Source organism: Rhinolophus sinicus, chromosome 14 (genome assembly GCF_057876585.1).
Source record: "Rhinolophus sinicus isolate RSI-liver-muscle chromosome 14, RSI-T2T, whole genome shotgun sequence".
Taxonomy (NCBI): domain Eukaryota; kingdom Metazoa; phylum Chordata; class Mammalia; order Chiroptera; family Rhinolophidae; genus Rhinolophus; species Rhinolophus sinicus.
Genome location: NC_142514.1, coordinates 95,282,210 through 95,307,325, shown reverse-complemented (window position 1 = coordinate 95,307,325; position 25,116 = coordinate 95,282,210). Strand labels below are relative to the sequence as shown.

The window sequence follows — 25,116 nt, the reverse complement described above, 5'->3', positions numbered from 1 at the left end:
ATGATAAAAACTCTCAGCAAAGTGGGAATAGAAGGAACATACCTCAACATAATAAAGGACATATATAACAAACTCACAGCTAACATCATAATCAATGAGGGAAAACTAAAAGCATTCCATTGAGATCAGGAACGAGACAAGGATGCCCACTTTCACCACTTTTATTTATCATAGTACTGGAAGTTCTAGCCACAACAATCAGACAAGATAAAGAAATAAAAGGCATCTAAGTGGGAAAGAAAGAAGTAAACCTGTCATTATTTGCAGATGACATCATACTATATAGAGAGAACCCCAAAGATTCCACCAAAAAACTATTAGAATTGATAAATGAATTTAGTAAAGTAGCAGGATACAAAATTAATATTCAGAAATAGGTTGTATTTTTATACAGCAATAATGAACTATCAGAAAGAGAAATTAAAAAAACAATCCCATTTACAATTGCATCAAAAAAAAAGGAATAAATTTAACCAAGGAGGTAAAAGACCTGTACTTAGAAAATTATAAGACACTAAAGAGAGATATTAAGAAGATACAAAATGAATGGAAGCATAAACCATGTTCATGGATAGGAAGAATTAATATAGTTAAAATGTCCATACTACTCAAAGCAATATATAGATTCAACGCAATCCCTATCAAAATAACAAAGGCATTTTTCACATAACTAGAACAAATAATCTAAAATTTATATGGAACCATAAAAGACACCAAATAGCCACGGCAATCCTAATAAAAACAAAGCTGGAGGTATCATGCTACCTGGTATCAAACTATACTATAAGGCCATAGTAAGCAAAACAGCATTATTACTGGCACAAAAACAGATACGCAGGTCAACAGAACAGAATACAGAGCCAAGAAATAAATCCATTCCCATATGGTCATTTAATCTATGACAAAGTAAGCAAGAATTTATATTAAGGTAAAGACAGTCTATTTAATAAATGGTGCTGGGAAAACTGGAAAACGTGCAAAACAATGAAAGTGGATCACTTTCTTACACCATATACAAGAATAAACTCAAAATGGATTAAAGACTTAAATGTAAGACCTGAAACCATAAAATTCCTAGAAGAAAATACAGAAAGTAAACTCTCAGACATTACCCTTGGTAATGTTTTTATTGATATATCTCCTCGAACAAGAGAAATAAAAGAAAAAATAAACAAATGGGACTACATCAAACTAAAAAGTTTTTTCACAGCAAAGAAAACCATGAACAATACAAAAAGGAATCCTACTAAATGGGAGAAGATATTTGCCAATGATACATCTGACAAGGGGTTAATATCTGAAAGTTATATAAAAAAAAAAAGACTCATACAACTAACACCAAAAAACAAACAAACAATCCAATTAAAAAATGGGCAGAGGATATGAAGAGACATTTCTCCAAAGAGGACATACAGATGGCCAATAGGTATATGAAAAGATGCTCGATGTCACTAGTCATCAGAGAAATGCAAATAAAAACTACAATGAGATACCACCTCAACTACTGTCAGAATGGCCATCGTCAATAAATCAACAAACAAGAAGTGCTGGCAAGGATGCGGAGAAAAGGAGAAAAGGGAACCCTTGTGCACTGCTAGTGGGATTGCAAATTGGTGCAGTCACTATGGAAAAAGAGTATGGAGGTTCCTCAAAACATTAAAAAAAGAACTGCCTTATGACCCAGCAATTCTACTTCTGGGTATTTATCCAAAGAAATCCAAAACACTAATTTGAAAAAATACATGCACCCCTTTGTTGACTGCAGCGCTATTCCCAATAGCCACGATATGGAAACAAACAAATTACCTATCAATAGATGATAAAGAAACTGTGGTACATTTATACAATCTAGTATTACTCTGCCAAAAAGAAGAATGAAATCTTACCATTTGCAACAACATGGATGGACCTAGACGGTATTAATATTATGCTAAGTGAAAAAAGGTCAGACTGAGAAAGACAAATATCATGATCTCACTTATATGTGGAATCTAAAGAACAGAATAAACAAGTAAATAAAACAGAAATAGACACATAGATACAGAGAAAAAACTGAGGATTGCTAGATGGTAAGGGGGTTGAGGGATGGGTAAGAAAAGTGAAAGGATTAGATAGTACAAATTGGTAGTCACAAAATAGTCATGAGGATGTGAAATACAGTATGGGGAATATAATCAATATGTTGTACAGATTATTTACGGTATCAGATGGGCACTGGACTTAAGGGGGATCACTTCATAGATTATATAAATGCCTAACCACTGTGCTATACACTTGAAACTTATATAAAATAATACGGAATGTCAACTATATAGTCATGGGATGTAAAGTACAGCATAGGGAATACAGTCAATGGTATTATAACAATTATATATGATGTCAGAGGGTTAGTAAACTTGGGGGATTATCACTTAGCGACAGCTGTAAATGTCTAATCATTAGGTTGTTTGGTACACCTGAAACTAATAAAAAAAGAAAAAAGAAAAAGAAAAGGCAACTGGATGCTCCATGCATGGTACTTTCCTGGACCCTTCCCCATGAGTCTTTCCCCAGGGCTGATTTTAATCTCTCTTTTCCAAGTAGTAAACCACAACTGTGAGTAAAACAACTTTTAGTGAGTTCTGTGAGTCCTTTCAGCAAACTATCAAACCTGCAGGAGGTCTTAGGAATTGCCACTAATTTTGCAGTTAATATTATTACATTCTAATATAATATTAATACCAACAAAGTTACAAAGTAAACATGCTTTTCATACAGAGAAAAACTGGCAGAATCAAAATTAAGCAGGAAGATATGTCTGACATGTTTATTATAAATAACCTAGATTTAAATAATGTAATTAATCAGGCATTGATAACATATCAAACAGTGTGCCCTGAAGAGAACTTGCCCCAACCCCCATTTTTATCTTTGGCATAATAACAGAAAATTGACATATATTAAGACACACACTGGCTTTCATAATACTGTAAGACTAAAACTAACTTTAAAAAACAAAAGTCCACTACAAACTACTAGATCTAAGGAAAATTAAAATTACAAATTTTGAAAACACAAAAGTGGCATCACTAAAGAACCAATGTAAATAAAGAAAATAGAAGACACTAGCACACTGAATTGATAATGAAAAGGGCCTAGAACATAAATTTTAAATGATTTAAAACTTACAATGCAATGCTAAAAAACATGAAAACCTTGATTTAAGAGAAAATTTCAGGGGCAAAACAAACCAAAATAAACAAAACACTGAAAGTAGAAATTTCAAACACACACACACACACACACACACACACACACACACACACCTGCCAGTACCCACCCCACCTGAATTCACTGAGGCATCACAGTGTCTCTACAGGAGGAACAAGCAAACAGGAATGGCCTCCTGATGTGATAAAATAGGAAGCACACAGAACCCACATGTGGCCAAAAAATGTTGAAATTGAATCTTATCTAATGTCCAATTAGATAAACCCAAACAATAAAGTGGAGAGTAAAATAAGTTAAACGACACCATGAGAAAGTAATTAGTCAAATCCAGAGTATGGGCTATGCTACATGATAAATAGTCTTGTTTCTTCAATAAATTATTAGCATGAAAAAAAAAAGGGTAAGATAGGTGAGGGGATTGTTTTAGTTTAAAAGAGCTTAAGAAACTTAAAACAACAAATGAAATACCTGGATCTTATTTGGATCTTGATTTGGACAAACCAAGTATAAAAAGGAAAACTGGAGGGTAATTGGGGAAATCTGAATATGAACTGGGAATTAGATGATATTAAAGAATTAATGAAACTTTTGTCAGCTGTGAGAATACTATTGTGATTACGTAGGTAAATGTCCTTATTTGGGGGACCTCACACCATACTACATAGGACAGAAACGTCATGCTGCTTGAGATTCATTGCTTGAGATCAGCAAAACACAAACAAACCCAACAACTTCAAAAACACCAAAGAAGCAAATATGGAAAAACATTAATAACTGTTAAATCTAAGTGATAGATATATGGGGGTAACTGTAATATTCTCACTACTTTTAGCATGTTTGAAATTTATCATAATAAAAAAGTAAAACAAGTTACTTGAGCAATTTATTACGTCTCTCAATATATTAGCTCTTTTAAATTTCCAACATATAATTCTTAATCTACATAACCCATTTCATAGCACACACGTATACGAATACATATTCATATGATTCCATATAACATAAACACCTCACCCAAAAGGCATTTTTAAAAATTACAGATCAATTTCAATTAAGACTATAGTCAGAAAAACTTCTAAAAGGCTACCAATAAATCAAATGCTATCGTATATTAAAAGAATTACTCAGAGGAGCAATCTAAAGAATAAAGGTTTCTGGCATATAAAACTGTATGTATAATTCCAATTTTATAACATGTACTCATATCAGCTAAGGAAAAAAAAGATGAAAAGGAAATAAATCAAAATGTTAATGTGATTATCTCTACAATGGGATTATAGTAGTTCTTGCATATTATTCATCTGTTTAATATTTTTTGTAATATGCATTTTATTTATATCAAAAAATAGAAAAGCTAGATACATGTGTGTCTAAATAATTTTCAAATGTACTATTAAAATAATTTTCTATATGCGATAGTTGTTCATTAGTATTTGGTCAGCATTATTTTTGTTAAACTTTTAAATTACCAATGCACTTCTAGGGTAAATGTCTAACAAATGAGACTACATAAATTTAATGCACAAAATAAAACTTGAAATCTGCCAAGGGGAAGCCATTTATAAAACTATAAGCAAACAAATGCAAATATACGTGTATATACAAATATATATATGTTAAAAAAAAGTGGAGATAAAAGTCAAACATATTTCTGCTAAGTGAAATAATTGTAATTGCAATAATCTGTGAGAATTGCTAATCATATATGCCAAATTATCACTCGATAGTTACTAAGCATGTTAATAACTTAATTCTACTTGATAACACTATCAAGTAGATATACACTCAGGTTTGTTGACGTAGTAATATTGATAACTCAGAACCTCAATGAGTACAAAGAAAGAAAAGCACACAATCAAAAACCATGGGGCACAAAGTATTCATCAAAGAAGACCAGCTTCTCTGTTGTGTCCTAGGCATTCACATTTACTCCTGGAAAAACCTAACTTCTACCTACCAGGAAAGAGCTATATCAGATGTACATTTCATTGTCAGAAGTCAACTATGCATATTTGGCTCAGAAAGAGAGAGGTTTTAAAAACAATAAAAAAAAATGTCTGTACTTTAAGAATACAAATTAGTTTAAAAATTTAGTCTTTCTGAATGTAAGAAAGTGTGGCCTCCTTGTCCACACTTGGTACTTAGCTATAAAGTACTTAGTTATAGGTCTCTTCATTTTTAAAAAGAATTGGGCTTTATTAATATACTCTACTTTTTACTAGATAAACAATAACTAGATTTCTTTAGTTTTAGGGAAAAAGAATAAAACCTAACATCTTTCCCTGAAATGTCTAAAGCTATGTTTTTTCTATTTCATGCAGTTTCCCTTGCATATACAGATGACGACATGGATGGATGGTAGACAGTTAAGTACTGTGTGGGACTGCTAGGGCAATGGCTAAAAAAATGATATTATATCATCAGTCCTTTCCAAACCAAACACACAATGCGTCACATTTATAGAATTAGTAACATGTGTAAGATATTGATGGCTGCAAAAGAATTTTTTACATTCTAGAATTTTACCCATTGGGATTTAATTTCTTATGGGCCTTAGAGACTGGGCATCGTGGAGAGGCAAAGTAGTCTCCTATTTCACACATGTACGATGGGTCTACAAAAGCCTCAGAGACAAATATTTAAAGTACCAGGCCTTCAAAGAGAGTCTATGCAACAAATATTTATAGCACATTTTAGATCTCAACTTCTATAAATACAGACCGAATGTCACACCCTGTAAACACTCTGCAAACACAGTGTCGGGTTTCTGTTGTGGAAGCCCCAGCAGATGGCTCGGAGGGGTCACCTTACCTGAAAGAGCATCCTGGGCTTCAAAGAAAGTACTAAGACCCCCTTTCACATATGCCAGGCTGCCCTCACTCTTCTTGTTAGCCTGTCTCTTCAGATGGGTGACTGCCATTTTGAGCTGTTCAAAACTAAAATGAAATAAAGAAACCAAAAGTTTAAGTCTGCTGACAAGCAAAAATGAAGTAAGACAATGCATTAAGTGTAAAATACTGAAGCCTATATTACAAAAGACACAGACTGACATAATGTGTAACCAGATGAAAATAAAGTTTTCACATTCTTACCTAGGACTAAACCTTTTATTATGAATGCCAAAATTACAGCAGCTAGAAAAGAGATTGGCCACCTTCAAATGGTCATTTCAAATATGCCAGACCCCTATGAGGCAAATATACATGTCGATTTTTTTATAACCAATATACAAGTATATCATACATATATTTGCCAGGTAAGGCGTTCTGAGCCTCATCTCCCTGGTAGAAAGACCTAGATCATGCAGTGGATGCTACCTAAGGCAGGACCTTCTCTATACATTCATTTCTGTATTCATACTGTCACCCTTCACCACATCAACACCCAGTCCCATCATCAACAGCAAAATTACAGAAAACCTGGGGAAGGGGAGTCAATTCACAATTTAAATAACTAAAGAGATCCCAATATTTCATCTCTATGTCTCAAGCAGAGAAAAAATAGGCAGTTCTCTGTACTTCAGTAGTTTTATTTCCATTTGAGTTCAGAATGTCTGGCTATAAAACTTTGAACATATTGAGTGCACAATAACCCTACACAGAATAGAGATCAATGCTGACTTACAATCATCGAAAAAGCATATCCATAATGTAAAATCAGAACCACCTTCTATAACGAAAGATTTCAGACATTTGCTTTAAAAATTCATCAGGCCAAATCAAATGTACTCTATGTACACACCAGCTTTTCCTCATGTTTTCTACTAATGGTTTTCATTTTAATAGGTGAAGAATTTCTCCTAAGGTGTATTTGAACACGTTGACTTTTCAAGAATATAAACTTTATGCAATAAGCCATTTATTCAAATGCTTGCATAAAACTTAAATCAGGCTTGAAAAAAGTTACAAACCTTATCTGTTAGCGAGAATGGGTAAAATGTAATTAACAGACAAAAAGGAGCCCTTTAATAGACAAGGGTCTACCTAATTTTAAACCAACTCTTTTTGCCTAATTTTAAACCAACTCTTTGCAAAATGATAAACCAACTAATCAGGGAAGGAGGTGTGTGTTCCCTATTTTACATCAGGATTTGAAAGTTTTGTTATTTGTGTAAGGAAAGGTCACATTCAGACACTAGTTTAAGTACCCAGCTGAGAGTCCACAAAGTTTTAATGGGTTGCACAAATAATGAAATATAGAAATAGCATGATCGTAGGAAATAAGGGTCCTGTAATTAACGGTCCCACCTTACAAATAAGGAAACAGATACCCTGAGATGTTCAGGAGTTTACCCACAGTGAAAGGGCTCCGAAGTGGCAAAGCTAGACCTAAAACCCACATGACTGCATAATCCTATTAGCTGCATCCGAGTGAAACCATTCACAGTCAACAGCCCAACATCACTAACCTGGTGGTTGAGTGGTTCTCTATGAGATACCAGGCAGCTGAAAAATTCTCACTTGTGAAGTCAGCACTCATTCCAGGGAACAGCATCTCCAAGTTCTTTTGGGGAAATTTACTTCTGAGGGAGAAAAAGGGTTTAAATGTATCAAGTGCTATTACTACAAAGATGTAATACGTCCAGGAGTACCTAGTATAATAAACACAAACACAAACTGTTACAATTATATCATACATTATGGAGGCTATGTCTGTATGTGTATACGAAATATATTTCCTACACTCCAGCTGATTTCTTATATCAATTTTGATCATATAGAAGATAGGAAGTTAGCTAAAATATAGAAATTACATCAATAAAAGAATATAAGATTTAAAGAGGCTAATGAAATCTATCCAAATATGAAATCATTCCCTACTCAATGGATAAAAATCAAAATTTGGATACAATGAAATCTGAACATATTAAATCAGTTTGTTGAAATGATTTTTGTTAAACACCTATGTGAAAGCTATTTTAAGGCATACTAATACCTAATGATAATACTAACTGATAAAATTATATCTAACTATATAATACTCATATTTACATGCCCATGTCTGAAGTAGTTTTAAGAAAATCTTATAACAAGCAATACATTATCTACAGCTCACTTTCTGGCCTACATTTTTAAGGTCACCTTTTTGATTTGTTCAAATACTGATTAAATATGTACGATAGGTCAAACTCTATGCTGGAGGTCAGGAAGTTGTCTCTGAGAGCACAAGTAACAAGTGCAGACGTGTGCACCAAGGGTGTATGAGCTAGCATCCCTGACTATATGGCATGCTTCATCTGTGTGCAATGAAGGCCAAGTTCTACTGTCAAGTCTCTCCATAACCCAAACCTCCTTATCTCTCAGGACTCACTTCTGCCACTCTAATCTTCAAACCTGAAGCTTCAGCAACTTCAAAGAGACTATACTTGCCTGCACACATGGTGTTCGTTTTTACTTCGTTCCTCTGATCTTGCTGTGCCTGACTGAAATGTCTTTCTCACCCCTATATACTGCATAAGCCCAACTCACAGGGTATGAACACAAGATTATTTTATAGTCCAGTGTCTCTCAAAAATGTATTCAATGAGCGAAATTACCCACATCCTCAAAGAAAGCATGGGCAGGTCTGATGACTTCAACTCACTCTTATCTAAGAGAGTCTGGATACCACGTTATTGCAAACACAGCCTCAATTCAGAAATCACGCACCCTAGACCAAATCACCCGAAGGTACTACCTGGGTGAGCCCCTCCACTTGCAGGGGACTAGTCCCCCTTAGGCGCAAGTTCACAAGAGCCTGGAGCCCACTCTCTCCGGAGAGGTGCTCATCTGGTCCCAAAGCAGACTCATTGGCTATGCACGTGCACTGTCCCAGCACTCTTGGTGCCAGGGCCTCTGTCTCGCGGCTGCAAGGAACACTTTCCCCTGGGCGCGGGGACATCCCACTCAGCAGGCATGGGTGAAGGGAAACACACAGTCTCCATCTGCCCTGTCATTGCAGCCTAACACAAGTCTCCAGAATTATCTTACAAATCTCCCCCTTCTCTACTGGCTCCTTTATCCCTGCATATTCCCTAAAAGTGTACGGCATGTAAGCAACAAAACTGGTTCCCTGGGATTTCTTCTGTAAACCCTGCACTTTAATCTAGAATCCAACATTTACTGTGTCAGGACTTCAGTCAAGTGAGAAAAAGTCCCACAAACGATGAAGTTTTCTTTTTTAGTTAGAGGGAAATAAAGCCCTGCTTAACACTGTAGTACAACACAAGAAGATGAGACGAGACTTCAGGAGAATCATGGACATCAAGCCGACATCACCTCATTTGAGTAACTCAGAGACTAAGCCAACCTTACATCTTTCTTCCCTGGCTTAAAAAGTTAAAAGACGACAGTCTAAAACCGAAAGAGAGAGAGACACGTGTGTGTGTGTGTGTGTGTGTGTGTGTGTGTGTGTGTGTGTGTGTGTGTTGCATAAGCTCATTGGTCACTTCACTAGACAGGGTCTAGAAGTTTATTTTGGTTTGGATTCTTCATGCTGGTTTGATACTTTACTTAGTAATGAAACCCTGTCACCTTTGGCAGTTTTTCTCATTTTATTTATTTGTACATCATAGTTCCAAGTTACAACTTTTGGAGAATATAACGACTGAGCAGAGACTTAAGCTGAGCCCTAGCTAAGTAACTGGAGACTCTCCCCTCTGACACACACAAGCTGTATCCCATACTTCCATCTTAACTAGCAAGCAGTATCTGTCTAGAGTGATGTTTCAAGAATCACGCAGCTTCATCTAAACTGGAAAGTATGGCATATTTAATTAACGTGGTCTGTCCTCTGTGTGAGGGAGATATGCATGGTGGCACGTCTATGACTTTTTTGTCAACCTTACTTCAGTACGATACTTAAACTGGAGTTCTATAGAATCCTAACAATTCGCTTGCCCAGAAAGTTAAATAATCTCAACAGAATTAAAAATTACTACAGAATCACTTAACATCAACTAAATCCCTACTAACAGTCTTTACACATCATTCAAATACATGAAATCCTCATCTAACAGGAAGAGTTCCAAATGCAAAGATTAAAGACACAGCTGACAAAACAGCAGCAGAAAGGAACTCTGAGAAGCCAACCTGAGCCTCTTTATCCTACACTCAAGCCCTGTAGTTTTATTTTGGTTGGATGGTTCCCTATCCATATCAAAGCAGAATTGTGAAGAGGGGTTGCTAGAGTTAAGAATGATAGTATCAAAAAAAGACCTATGATCAAATTATAGCAAGTAAAGCAAAAAAAGTATAAACTACAGGCACAAAAAACTCAAAAATATAGCAGTTGCATGCCATGGTGAAATGGCTAACACTACACAGCCCCCACAGGCCTGACAGTTAAGTCATGCTCAACATATGTAGTTAAAAACAGTAAAAACTGTATTTGTCTTTCTCTGTCTAGCATACCGTGTTTCCCCAGAAAGTAAGACCTAGCCGGACAATCAGTTCTAATGCGTCTTTTGGAGCAAAAATTAATATAAGATACGGTCTTATTTTACTATAAGACCCGGTCTTGTATAATGTAAGACCGGGTCTTATTTTAATTTGTGCTTCAAAAGACACATTAGAGCTGATTGTCCAGCTAGGGCTTATTTTTGGGGAAACACGGTGGAGATCAAGGGCCATCCATGTTGCTGCAAATGACAGAATTTCCTTCCTTCTCATGGCTGAGTAACATTCCATTGTATGTGTGTATACCATAATTTCTTTATCCATTCATCCATCGATTGATAGTTGTTTCCACATGTTGGCTATTGTAAATTATGCTGCAATGAACATGAGAAGCATATACCTTTTTAAGTTAGTGTTTTCATTTGCTTCGAATATATATCTAGAAGTGGAATTGCGGGGTCATATGGTAGTTCTATTTTGATTTTTTGAGGAACCTCCATACTGTTTTCCACAGTGGCTGCACCCGTTTACATTTCCACCAATAGTACAAAGGGTTCCCTTTTTTCCACATCCTCACCAACACTTGTTCTCTTGCCTTTTTGATAATAGCCATTCTGACGGGTGTGACGTGATATGTCAGAGTGGTATTGATTTGCATTTCCCTGATGATCAGTGATTTTCAACCACTTTTTCATGCACCTGCTGGCCGTTTGTATGCTTCTTTGGAAAAATGTCTATTCAGCTTTTCTAACCATTTTTCAAACTAATTATCTTTTTGTTTTTTGCTCTTGAGTTATATGTGTTCTTTATATATTCTGGATATTAACCCTTGTCAGATATGCAAAAATAAGTGGACTGTTAAAAAAAAAAAACAACTCATAAGAACAGAGTAGAAAAGTGGTTGCGGGAAGCTAGAGCATGGGGAAAATAGGAAGAGGTTGGTAAAAGGGTAGAAACTTTTAACTGTAAGATGAATAAATTCTCCAAGGATCTAACGTAAAACATTGTGACTATAGTTGATAATGGCATATTATATAATTGAAATTTGCTGAGAGCAGAACTTAAATGTTCTCACTAAAATAAATAAATAAATAAATAAATAAATAAATAAATAAATAAATAAATATCTGAGGTGATAGATGTGTTAGTTAAGTAGATAGCTGGAATCCTTTCACAATGTATATCAAATCACCAAGATGGATACTTTAAATATCTTACAAACTTGTCAATTATCCCTCAATAAAGCCGAAAAAAATGTAAAACAAGAAAAACTCGATATACATGGCACATACAAAAAGGTTACATCCTAAACAGTAAAAATGTTTAAATAGGTGATACTGAAAGAGGTAAACCTGCAGCTATCTAGAACTTCACATATTTAAAACTCATCTGATTCTTAAACCTTAGTAACATCTCATCTCATTAAACCTAAACAGTTGTTTTTACAAATATAAATAGATCTGTTTTATCACAAGATAAAGGCCCGAAGTCTAGTGAGGGCTCTAGGAGATAAGCTGTTAAGAAACTCCTATCTGAGAGTCTCCCCTGCCTCCCTCCTCAGGAGGGGGCAGATGTGGGCCTAGGCACAGTCCAGCACACAGCTGGGGCCACAGCTAGAGCACTAGAGGCTTCCTGCACTAAAGAGACACACATGGGGGATCGCCAGGCTGCCACAAGCTCTCCCTCAGGGACGGACCACGCCATCAGCAGGCCGAGGGTGGAAGAGCCTGAGACTGAGCTTTGGCAGTGGTGTGAGAAGTGAGGCGGCGCTGTGGGCCTCAGGCAGGCTGCCTGCTCCACCACAGCTCCACACCCAGACTGGGGCAGGAACCCACCGACAGGCACCTCATTTCCCATGAGCTATTATTTCTCATACGTGTAGCTCCTTCTGGCACCTAAGTGGGTCAAGCAGATTTTGAAAAGTATTCAATTATTCTGGTCAAAATACTATCTTTTAGCTCCCAAACTCTCATAACCACCCCGAACACTGAGTTTATTTTACAGTAATTTCTTATTGAAGACATTAAGCTCTTTTCAATCTTACTCTACACATTTAAATTGAAGATTATTAATACTTACACTAGGAATCAAACTTATTACAAGACAGAAATTATATTAAAGATGACGAAATTCTAATACAGAGATGTCAAATAATTTCCCCCAAATCACACAATTAAGTCCACTGTTGACTAGTGAATCAAGAGGCACTCTTCACCCTCAGACAAAACAATCTCACAGAGCCTGGTGTTGGTACCTTCCCTGAATAAATGCCAATCCCCCTAAGACAATCATGTTCTCATATCCCCTTTACTATTTACTGAGTGATCTTGTTTCCACCAATAATGTCTGAGAAAAGATCTACTGGAGCATTTCTGGGAAAAGACTCCATACTTCTTTTATCCCCCACTGATCAATTTTATTTTTTTTATTTTTAAAGTGAAGTTTATTTTTCTTAAATTTATTTTTCAATTACAGTAGACATACATTATGCTAGTTTAAGGTATACAACATAGTGATTAGACATTTATATACCTTAGTCTCCAAACTTTTAAGGAGAACAAAGAGCATCTTCCTGCCTCCAGACATTTTGTTTTATTATTTATTGTGTATTATTGTTTTAATTAGAAATTGCTAAAGCCATATTACCATTATGAAGGAAATTAGTGTTATGCTAAGAATGGCAGAACACTCAACTCCAAAAACAACAAATAACCCAATTAAAAAACGGGCGAGGACATGAAGAGACATTTTTCTAAAAAGGACATACAGATGGCAAACAGACATGAAAAATGCTCAAACTCACTAATCATTAGAGAAATGCAAATAAAAACCACAATGAGATATCACCTCATCCCAGTCAGAATGGAAATCAGCAATCAATCAACAAACAACAAGTGCTGGCGCGGATGTGGAGAAAAGGGAACGCTTGTGCACTGTTGGTGGGATTGCAGACTGGTGCAGCCACTATGGCAATCAGTACGGAGGTATCTCAAAAAACTGAAAATGGAACTATCTTATGACCCAGCAATTCCACTCCTAGGTATCTATCCGGAGAAATCCAAAATTCTAATTTGAAAAAATGTATGCACCCCAATGTTTATTGCAGCGCTATACACAATAGCCAAGACATGGAAACAACCGAAATGCCCATCGGTAGACGACTGGATTAAGAAATTGTGGTACATTGGAGTATTACGCAGCCATAAAGAAGAATGAAATCTCATCATTTGCAACAATATGGATGGACCTAGAGACATTATGCTAAGTGAAATAAGTCAGACAGAGAAAGACAAATACCATATGATCTCACTTATATGTGGAATCTAAAGAAAAGAATAAATAAATGAACTAATCAGAAACCATCTCAGAGACAGAAGGGAAAACTGAGGGTGGCTAGATGGGAGAAAGGGTGGGAATAAGGGGGAAGGTGAGGGGATTAGAAAGCACAGTCAGTAACCACAAGATTGCCACAGGGAAACGAAAGTTAATTTGGGGAATGTAATCAATAATGTTGTAAAGATTTGGTAGGGTATCCAATGGACACTTGTCTCATTAGGGAGACCGCCTCAGGGATGATATAGATGCCTGATCACTGCAGTGTACACCTGAAGCTGAAGCTGAACAATAACGAATGTCAGCTACAATTTTATATACATATATAGTTACAGGAAGCAGAGTACAGCATTAGGAATAGAGACAGTGGAAATGCAACGGCTGTATGTGATGTCAGAGGGGTAGTAGAGGGGGGCAGTGGGGTGATCACTGTGTGAGGGATATAAATGATAAATGTCTATTACGTTGTTCTGTACACCTGAAACTAATAAAAAAATTTAAAAAAAGAAAAAGGCAGAACAGAAAACCCAGGTTCCTTACATCTTGGTGACATTACTGAGCCACTAACTCAACCAATACCATCTCTGGACTTTGTATATTATGAGAAAATAAATCTTTACGTTTAAGCCAAAATTCATTTTCATTTTCTGTTACTTACAGCTGAAGGCATCCTAAATCAATATTCTATCCCAAAATATTAATATATGCCTAAATATACTGATATTTTGCACACACACCTCAAAATAAATGTGAACTAGAAGATCTGTAAGAAACAGAGTGCCAATGCCAAGAGCAATGAAGTCAGCTCTCTGGGGAACTCACAGCAAAAGCAAACGACTCATGGCAGTAGTTCCAATGGGAGGGAGGGGTAGTCAGTAGCGGTTAAGAACACAGGCTCTGGGTTCAATCTGGAGGTTTGCTGGATTTGTCTGCATGACTTTGGGGAACTTATGTAACCTCTACATGGTTCTACTTATTCATGAGCTAATAGGATCAAGGTATCTTCCTCTTGGAAATATTTTAAGGTGAAAGTAGATAATGCATACGGAAGGCTCAGCAGTTTCTGACACACAACAAATGCTCATAAATGTCACTTGCTGTTATTTTTATTCTTTATATTTAGTTCTTGGTATTTGAGAACTATTGTCATAAGTATCATTTTATTTGATTCTCATAACAACAGAGTGAATTATGTATTCCCATATTACAGTGAGGAAACAGCCTAAGGGAGATTGCATGGAAACAGTCAAGGTTTGAACTCAGTGCTTCTATTGTCAAATAAAGAACCAAAGAATCGTAGGAATGACATTAAGCCACAACTACAAATCTAGAAAGATAGAAATTTAGGGGAGAGTGGAGGGAGAGTGGGTTCAGAATGCAGGAACTGCTCCTGGTCTAAATAACAGTATTGAGAAAGGAAGCACTACGGCAGTGGGGAGTTAGAAAGAACTTAAATGTTCACAAAACGGGATTTTGGGCTCTAACACACCAAGTGATGGCTTAACAAGTCAACGAAAGCAAGGTACAGTCTGAGTAATTCAAATTAAATCTACACTTTAAATCTACTGGCATGGAGTCAGAGACTGAAAGCAACACATACTCTACTATGTAAACTCATGAAATCTTTGCAGGAAATAAGTTTCAGTAGCTGACAACTCTTGCCACCCCTAAAATACATGCTTTCCATTAGATGGCAGTGTAAGAGCAGGTTGAAATCTAAATCTCAAAAGGTTTACACCATGTCATGGGAAGATACAGGTATATGGATTGAGTGGTCAGCTATAAAACTAACAGGAATGTTTTCAACATATCAGCTTCACTTTCAAGTATGAGCACAATCTGCAGTAATGACCCGTGAGTGAGTAAAACAAAAATCATTTTGAGAGAAATTCTAACCACCCCACATAGAGTGAGACGTGACTGCAGTTGCAATACAGTTTGCGTGAAGAGAACATGTTTTCTTGATTCGGCAGACGGAAAGATGAAGGCGCGGGAGACTCACCCAGTAAAAGTGGTTTATACAGTTCCTTTGAGAATGTGTATATTATACTCAATTCTTTTAGCTTTAAATTTTTAGCACCATTGTTTTCATCACTGTATTAAACATTATTAACTTGTTTTTGGTTGTGTGTGTTTTTTTGAAATTTCTAAATGGTAAATTTATCCAAGGCTCTTCTCTCCTACACTCATACTAAGAGCTACTTTGCCACCTTTCTTTGTTTTCTAAATGTAGCAGGAAAGTTGGTGACTTTTCTTTCTATTGGAAAGCCAAACTGATGAGAATAAAATCAAACCTACATTGCCCACAAAACCCATGTGGAAATAAAGCAAGTATTAGTGGAGCAGCAATTAACTACTCTAGACAGACGTCCCGTACTAACTGCACAAGAGTTTACATCATATAAAACATAGGCACAGCTCCATTTTTATGCCCTCACTCTCAAATATGTACTACCTCCAAAAATATTACTTATAAATATTCTCATGTTACGCAAATATTATTTTTAAGATATAAAACCCACTGAAGGCTTTATATAATATGAACCTGTTTTTACCTTCTTTTTCAGTTTAAATAGTTCATCTCCACTACAATTTAAGCTATGCAAAGAACACATATAGTTGTGACAATCACTATAAGCAGAAATACAGACTTTTTATAAGCAAATCCTAGTCTCAGTTCAAAGTGAAGTTATTTTTTTCTGAGCAATTAGTAACATTATTACAAGTATCGAGGCACCATGTGTGCAAAACATCAGTTAAAAATTTGGGGATATGAAGGACTTTAGCAGTGGAAGGAGGCCCATAAATTCCAGTTATTAAACTTGTGGCTAAAAGACGACAGTATGCATACTAGGTACACTTATAAAATGTTTATTAAACTCTGACTCACACCAAAGAGTACCAAGAAAACTATATTCTGTTATTCTCACTTGCTTTTTCATATTCAGGTTAAACTGGTCACAACCTTTCAGGACCCCTCATTATTTCACATTGTCTGTGTGACTGTCAGCTGAAGAGACTTTCCATAAACACAACCATTTCGCTGGGGATGATTCGTCTCCAAAGGCAGCCCCACCACTCTAGTCTGATAATTCCTCAGGTCCACAGTAGAGTATTTTATACCAAGCAGTCATCCTTCTGCAAACCTTCCCAATTAATGTATTTCAAGAAGCAAGTATAACCTTGTTATTGCCTCTCTGATGACATTTTTAAAATATTAAAAATCGGTCCTCTTTACCTTTTAATTATAGAAGAAACACCCAAATGACATTAATAAACAGAAATAAAAGACAGATAGTAAAGAAATGCTCTTTGGGATTCTAATCTGAATGTAATACCATTCTTTATGGAAACCAAAGCTGTCATCTAAAAAATAATGAGTTAGGGAAATAAAACCCACACCAATATTTTAACATCTGCTTGTCCTTCCTTGTTCTCTTCTTTTTTTTATTTGAGGTGAAAGTCCAATAACATAAATGCATTTTTCCTGACAGTATCTTTAAAAATATTAAAACAAACCTGAAAAAGTATTTTTCTGCCCCAAACATTCTCTTCTCTTGGTTTCTATACCTCTTTTCTTCTACCTTTCTCTTTCTTACTTCCTCGTATCTCTTGTCCTTTTCTTTTAACTGGAAAATTTGTAAAGACTTTAAATCGGCAAAAAGGTTATTAGATGGCCTTTCATTGTCTAGAGGGTCTTCCCAGTGTTTTCTGATTCTACAGGGATCGGTATCTTTCTTTGTCTCTATTTTGCAACTGTTACAGAAACAGAAGTTAACTTGTGGAGGGCTGATGGTGACCAGGGCTCCCTGGCTATAGAAATACTTGTCAGGTGAAGATACAACTGGTTACCATGCAGCAGAGGCATCTTTTAGCATTCTCATTGCCTATTCATGTCTGTCCTCTGGAATTCCCTTTGAACTGCTTTTAACAGTTTACTAGTTTTCTAATTAACTAATGAATTAAATAAAAACTGACATGTGTTCATTTTATGAGTCACGATTTTACCTTCTAAAAAACTATCCTTTAATTATCCCATGACTGAATAAATTATTGAAACTCAAGTAACAGCTCAAAAGAAGTATTGTTAATTTTATCACCACTTACGTTCTTCTTGAATTACTGTACATAATACTATTTTAAGATTTTAATGCAAAGAAGATAGAGGACTAGGTAAACGCTGTGCCTGCCACAGCCCATGACATTAAAATTACAACTAAATTATAGAACAATTAACTTCGAGAATCATCTGAACATTAGCTGAACAGAACCCCAATAACTAAGGATTTAAAGAGGAGGCCACGTCAAGACTGAACATTATATATCAATGGAAACTGAAATATAAATATTTAAAATTACAAAAAGATTTTAATACAATTTATTATCCTGAAATCTTAATAGTCCTTAAAAGAGAGATCCCTTTCCTAAGTGACAGAGCAATGAACAGCATGTCCATAAAAAGAGACAAGGACCCTAGTACTGATGACTGCCACTTACTGAGCACTTGCCGTGAGGAGACACTGCTCTGAGGCCTTATTCACCACTGAACCCTCACACCAATCTGTGACATGGCTACTCCATTTGCACCTGAGGAAACTACGGCAAAGAGAAGGAGAATAATGCACTCAAAGGCCTACTGCCAGTGAGTGGGAGGGCTGTGATTCAGACTGAGAGTCTGTCTCCACACAAAATCAGACTACCTCTCAGAGAAGAAAGAAAAGAAAAATTTCAAAAGGCCGAGCACTTTTAGTGCCATTATTTCTGGCTGCCGTTACCAACGTGATCAAAGGATTATCCTGAAACACATTTTTTAAAAAGTGCTATTAGAGAAGAGTTCAAGCCACACTCCTTTGTGGGTAGCAGCAGTAACAGGAAAAATAAAGACAAAAGGTGAGAGGACATGAGAAGGTAAAGAGATCAAATAGGGGATGGACTATATGCAAAGGAGAATTTAAGGAAATCCATTTAATGATAGTAAACATCCAATTTAACCCTAACTCTGATAGTTTAGTCTAACGCTCACACAAAATCCGTACAACATTCATATGCTCCTTGGGCCCATACACAACTGTTTCTTCCTTATGAAGAACAAAGGGGCCGTCTACTCTCTACTTCTTTTGTGGCAGACCTTAGAAAGAAGCTGGCTTTTGAGAGTACTGAAACAGGCTATTAAAAGCTTTACAATCAACTGCAAAGTCTATTCCTGCTTGAAACTATGCACCAGTAAATACCGAGCAATTACCATTCTTTTCTGGACTTTCTTGGTCCTTAAATTCTTAATTTATAAAGCCCTGAAATCCTTAATAGCTCCAGAATGACCCATACTACAAAGAGTGTCAAAGATGTAACCTAGAACAGTCCAAGCTCACTAAAAGCTGCTAAGCCCCAGGACTTTTTCAACACAGAACTTCCTAAGACAAACACTTGCGCCTCCCTCTCAGCCAGGGGAAAAGCCTAGCAAGTGAAACAGAAGCCTGCTATTAGAATTACTAATGGTCTTCAAGTGTACGCTTCAAAGTTAAATACATAGATCAGTGAGAATTTTCTCCATTCCTAGAAAAACCCAAAGTAAAGCTATGGTTAGTGTTAACAAACTAATTTGTCACCTTCAGAAAGTGTTTATAGAGGAACACCCAGTATATAACTTAATAAGCAGAACCATTAAAACCAGAAAATAAAACAGTTAAGGTGTTCAATGAATTGATTATGTAAAAGGTAAGGATCAAGGTCCTAATTATAGAAGTTACTAAAACACTGTCCTCGGGATTAAGAAAATTCTAGATTTGGTTCAAGACATCTTGAAAGATAGCATTTACCTGCCACAATTCTACTAACATAAATAAGTCTGAATTAAGTGTGAATTATAGGCAGGGTTTTTTTAAAAAAATGAAGACTACATTGGGCCTAATTACTCTAAATTTTTTCCCATGATATCAACCACATGGAAAATCCTATTTTTATTTCAAGTACGATCTAAGTATTTAAACTTACTAACTCCACATAATGCATTAATTCTCATGTCATTAAAAGTATGTTATTCCAATAACAAGAGTTGGGGGACGGTAAAAGGGTGCAGCCACTATGAAAAACAGTATATGCACCCCATGTTCACTGCAGCATTATCTATAATAGCCAAGATACGGAAGCAACCTAGGTGTCCACTGACAAATGACTAAAAATATGGTATATAGATACAATGGGATATTACTCAACCATAAAAAAGAATGAATCTTGCCACTTGTGACAAGACGGATGGAACTAGAGAGTATTATGCTAAGTGAAATAAGTCAGACAGAGAAAGACAAATACTGTATGATTTCACTTATATGCTGTATCTGAAGGACAAAACAAGCAAAACAAAAGAAAACAGAGACAGACTCATAGATACAAAGGAAAACTGATGGTTGCCAGAGGGGAGGGGAATAGGTGATGGCCGAAAAAGGTTAAGAGCATTAAGAGGTATAAATTTCCAGTTACAAAATAAAGAAGTCACAGGGATGTAATGTACAGCATAGGGAATACAGAGAATAATATCATAATACCTTTGTACAGTGACAGAAGGTTATTTCACTTGTCACAGTGACCATTTCATAAGGTATATAGATGTTGAATCACTGTGTTGTACGCCTGAAACTAATATATTATAGGTCAAATATACTTCAATTTTTAAAAGTATTAGTTATTAAAATTTCAAGATACTTTTCCTCTTCACAAAATGTAAATTAAAAAACTAAAGAGGTAAGTAGTGTTTGCCAAAAGATTTAAGTAATGGGAACATTCCCTGGCAGCAAAGCAGAGCAGCCTTCAGAAATAACACTAATCTCCCAACCACAGAGGTGTCTTAAATTGTGCTTCTGCGTGTTTCTGAAGTTTTACCCTCTTCTCTCAGAGTATGTAAAACTTTCTGGCAACTGAAAATAAAGAAAACTGAAGGTAAGATGATACTTACTTTTCAATCTCAATGCCAAGCGGATTAGCAGGACGTAGGGACAAGGGAGGAATTCCTTTATTCCTGTCAGTCCGCATGTCATAATAATTAATTTCATCAACCCACACAGCAGACTGGTCCAAAATACCTACCAAAATGAGGAGCATAACCTTAATAAGATAGAGACACACCCAGGCACTTTCTAAGTTTTGCAAACTGCTTTACTTTTTAAGGACCGAATATAAAATGCATGCTAAGATAATTTTAAAGAGATTTAAGGACACAAAGTCTCTGAATTTTTTTTTTAAATGTCTGGTGGCTTAACTAAAAGCACTAAAAATCTATAAAAAGACAAAAATAATCCATCTTGGTTCATGGTTTAATTGTACACTATTCAATAGAGGAGACAAATTAACCCTGTGATAAAAAGTTCTGCTAAAACAAATGTATTTTACAAAAAAAAACAGTACGATTAATTTGGTACAGTAGACAAAATACCCAACAATTCCTTATATAAAGAAATCAGTCTCAAATATATGGTGATGGAAGGAGAACTGACTCTGGGTGGTGAACACACAATGGGATTTATAGATGATGTAATACAGAATTGTACACCTGAAATCTATGTTATTTTACTAACAATTGTCACCCCAATAAATTTTAAAAAAAAGAAAGAAAGAAAGAAATCAGTCAAACACCTTCCAAGGAATGCACAGCTTATATAATGGAACTGATGAGGATTCAGGAAAATGACTGGGTGGACCCTGTGAACAGAATATGATCTCTGAAAACAGTGCCCTCTTTTATGTAACTGGACTCTTTGTCATTCATCTTGACATAGAACATACCACCTCTGGGCCTGATGCAACAGAAAATGGGACAGGTGCACAGAGCAGAGAGGAGGGTTTAAGAGCTGGGAGCTGGGAACAATTCATGAAAGAAGGTATTGGACCCCCAGCAACCTGTGGCTGTATGACCTTCTGTGAGCCCACTAACTTTGTTAGCGCCCACATTTCTGCCAGGATACAACAAGAGGAGGCTGTGTCAGAGATTATGCTCAAGTCCAGGAACTCCTGAGTTCAGGAAGATAAGCACTTACTGAGCCTACACTGTGCTAGGGAGGCCCTGGGTGGGGTGTTGTAGAATGAAATTAATACTTTGAAATAAGTTTTCTTTATCTGCAGCATAAACATGACATGAGACGATGCTGGAGTCTGTCAAAATGATTTCAGATCCTCCAGAAAACTGAAAGCAATAGCCTTAATTTCACAATTCAGTTTTTGAAGACGTTAAAATAAAACAGTGATAATGTGTGTATATATATACATAAATTACATTTTCAACTTTTCCTTAAATACCTTAAATTTTTATTTATAAAAAATCTAGGAATTTAACGAAGATAATGCTGCAGGAAAGGTCTACACTCTAAGAGAGAAAACAAAAACAATTTGCAAAATTATTTACTCTTCTATACGAGAGAATTACGGCCTGGGTATACTTATGCTTTTGCTAGTCCTACATTATACAAATATTTATCAAGTACTAACAGTGTAGAAGACATTACAAGACTACAACGATGAATCCAACATTATTCTCACTTTAGTAGTGGGATAGCCATGCACAGAAATAGCTATGAGAAGACTGAAAATTATTGTTCAGCAGCAGCATACCAGCAGGAGAGGACCGCCAGGTCTCCCCCCTTGTTATAACTTGAAGTTACAACAAGTTGGAGAGCTATAATTCAACAAGGGATCCCTGCTCAACACAGGCACATGTCTGAAACATCACATGCCGAGATCAGAAGGTGACTGAATCTCAGCTAACAGTGAAGACGGGTTAGGCAGAGGAAGGACAGGGACTGAAGCTGTGGTAGTTCCATGCTCGACTAGGCCCCACAGCAGTGTACGGCAGGCAGGATGCAACCCCCACCGGACACACTGGAGGGTCAGAGACAGAAAACGTGCCTGGGAGGCTGACACACACTGAGGCTTGGGCCAGGGTCACGGGCAGAGAGGTGGTGCAAAAAGTCGAACTGCTCCACAGCCCGCCAGCACAGGACAAAGGATTCTACAGATGGGAGGAACTGCCCACCCTATGCCCCTGTAGTCCTCCCCTAGTAAAACCCTCACTCGGCAGATAGTGAAAGGGCCAGAAAACCAAAAAAAACTTTCCAGCCTAAGTGGCCCGTATTCATTGCAGCTAAACACAGGAGGAAGAGCAGAACCGTGGCCTCACAAACCAGCCTCCCTGCCAAAACCTCCCCACCCATCTCCCCGCAGCCTGGTGGAGAAAGCTGGGTCAACTGAGACGGAGCAGCTTGGCATGCAGCTCCTGGCTACAGGAATGTAGTGCAGGGGACATACATAAGACCCACAGCCTGCCACTTCCAATCCAGGGGAGTGGTGCTGTAAGACAGAGGTGACAGGGAAGTAAATGGAACGCCCACCATCTAGAGGAACACAGGGCACATTCCATGGTGCTGGCAACACTGCTCGACCAAGATCCTAGGAGACCAGACAGTGCAGGTAATAGAAAATAAAAACCTGCACGTCAGCACCACCTACTGGAAAACAAAAGAAGTCTACTTACCAAAGGGCTGAACGGAGAACTGTCAAAATACTTTTCATTCCCACAATGTCCAGGCAGAGAGTAATCCATCAAGCAAAATGAATAACCACAATGAATAATGGAGAAAACAAATGAACTCGGAAAGAATATAAAAAAATCTTCAGAGATTTCCGGAAAAATGGCGGCGTGAGACGAGCCTCTGTAAAGCTCCCCCGGAATTTACAAAGAATCGAACAACAAAAACTCCACAAAGGACTCCCTGCACAGCAGACAGGCAAGACAAAGAGGCCCACTACCGACTGAAATCACCTACAGGTGGGAGATTCGCACGAGTGGGGGGAGGAGGAAACGGAGAAGTGCACGGAGACGGAGCCCCACGGGCGCAGGACGCAGACCTAGCACAGTGCGCCGAGCTCGCTGCTTCCCGGAACCACTGCAGCTGCGGGAGAGGGAAGAACTCGGACTGCTAGGGCTCCGCCAGGGCTCCACAGGGCTGAGGGGACAGCATATAACACGGCTGAACCCAACGCTCACGGCAGAGACCTCGGAGAAAACACTGAGGGAAAAAGGCTGAAAACGGTGGTTTAAGCCCTCACTGCCGAGCAGACAACAGAGCCTTAGGCACTGAGACTAGCCGCCCCCTCCCTCCCCTCCCAGAGCTCGCCCCGCCCCCACCTGCCCGGTGCTAGAAGCGAAACAGTAGAAATGTCAGATCAAAACAACAGAAAATTTGCTCTTTTGAGAACTGTGGACAGCAGACACAAATTCAAAGCCCAACTAGTTCCGGCAAAGGGGAGGGAGCTGTGGAAGCAGGACAGGCTGTGGTGGTGGTCGCTGCCACTGCTCAGGGCCACCTCTCACAACTCACCCTGCCCCTGGCCCCACCTATATGGGCGGATCCATGCAGGAGTAAACAGAACTGCTGAAACACACCGGGATCTGAATCAGGAGCTGGAAGACCTTTGGAACATCAAAAGCTCTCGGCATACCCACCGGGACACTGCGCACTGTGACCTAGACGAACTATTAACAGAGGAGAAGCCCGTCTCCCAGGGAATCCCCCCATTGTGTGAGAAGCAGGAATAGTGCAGAGAAAACATAGCACTACCGTGTGGGAGAAGAAAAATAAATTGCAGTTGGAGACATAATAAAACATTCTACCAACAAGTACCGGAAAACAAAGGAACGACCTCTTCCCATCAACCTATTGCAGGAGTCACTCCTGTAGATGTCTAGGAAGAGAAATAGTAAACCAGTAATCGCCATGAATAACCAAGGCAACAAGATACCTCAGAAAGAAAGTGAACAATCTCCAGAGAAGGCACTTAAAGATACAGAAATATGTGACTTAAATGACAGAGAATGCAAGATTGCAGTTCTGAAAAAACTCAACGAGATACAAGAAAACACAGATAGGCAGTTAAATTGAACTCAGAAACTCAATCAAACAACAGCATGAGCATTTTACGAAAAGAGATTGAAATTTTAAAAAAGAACCAAAGACAATTTCTGGAGATTAAGAACTTAATAGAAGAAATTAAGAATGAAATAACCAGCTTACGTAGTAGAGTTGACCAGATGGAGGAAAGAATCAGTGACATCGAAGATAGAAACCTGGAAATGACACAGATAGAAGAAGAAAGAGACTTGAGACTTAAAAGAAATGAAAGAACTCTACAAGAACTTTATGACTCCATCAGA

General features: G+C 37.4%; 1 protein-coding gene across 5 annotated transcripts in view; it reads right to left on the bottom strand.

The window, feature by feature from the left end:
- The window catches only part of EXOC2 (exocyst complex component 2), a 247,335-nt gene that overhangs the window by 154,941 nt on the left and 67,278 nt on the right, over positions 1–25,116 (bottom strand). For 4 of the 5 annotated variants that reach the window (XM_019714889.2, XM_074335319.1, XM_088791404.1 and 1 more), the window contains exons 4-6: positions 20,869–20,995; positions 7,619–7,732; positions 6,022–6,146 (exon numbers count right to left, since the gene is read on the bottom strand). In XM_019714889.2, coding sequence (XP_019570448.2) covers positions 6,022–6,146; positions 7,619–7,732; positions 20,869–20,995 — 366 coding nt within the window. The remainder of the gene's footprint in view (positions 1–6,021; positions 6,147–7,618; positions 7,733–20,868; positions 20,996–25,116) is intronic. The other variant, XM_088791406.1, reaches the window with a different exon arrangement.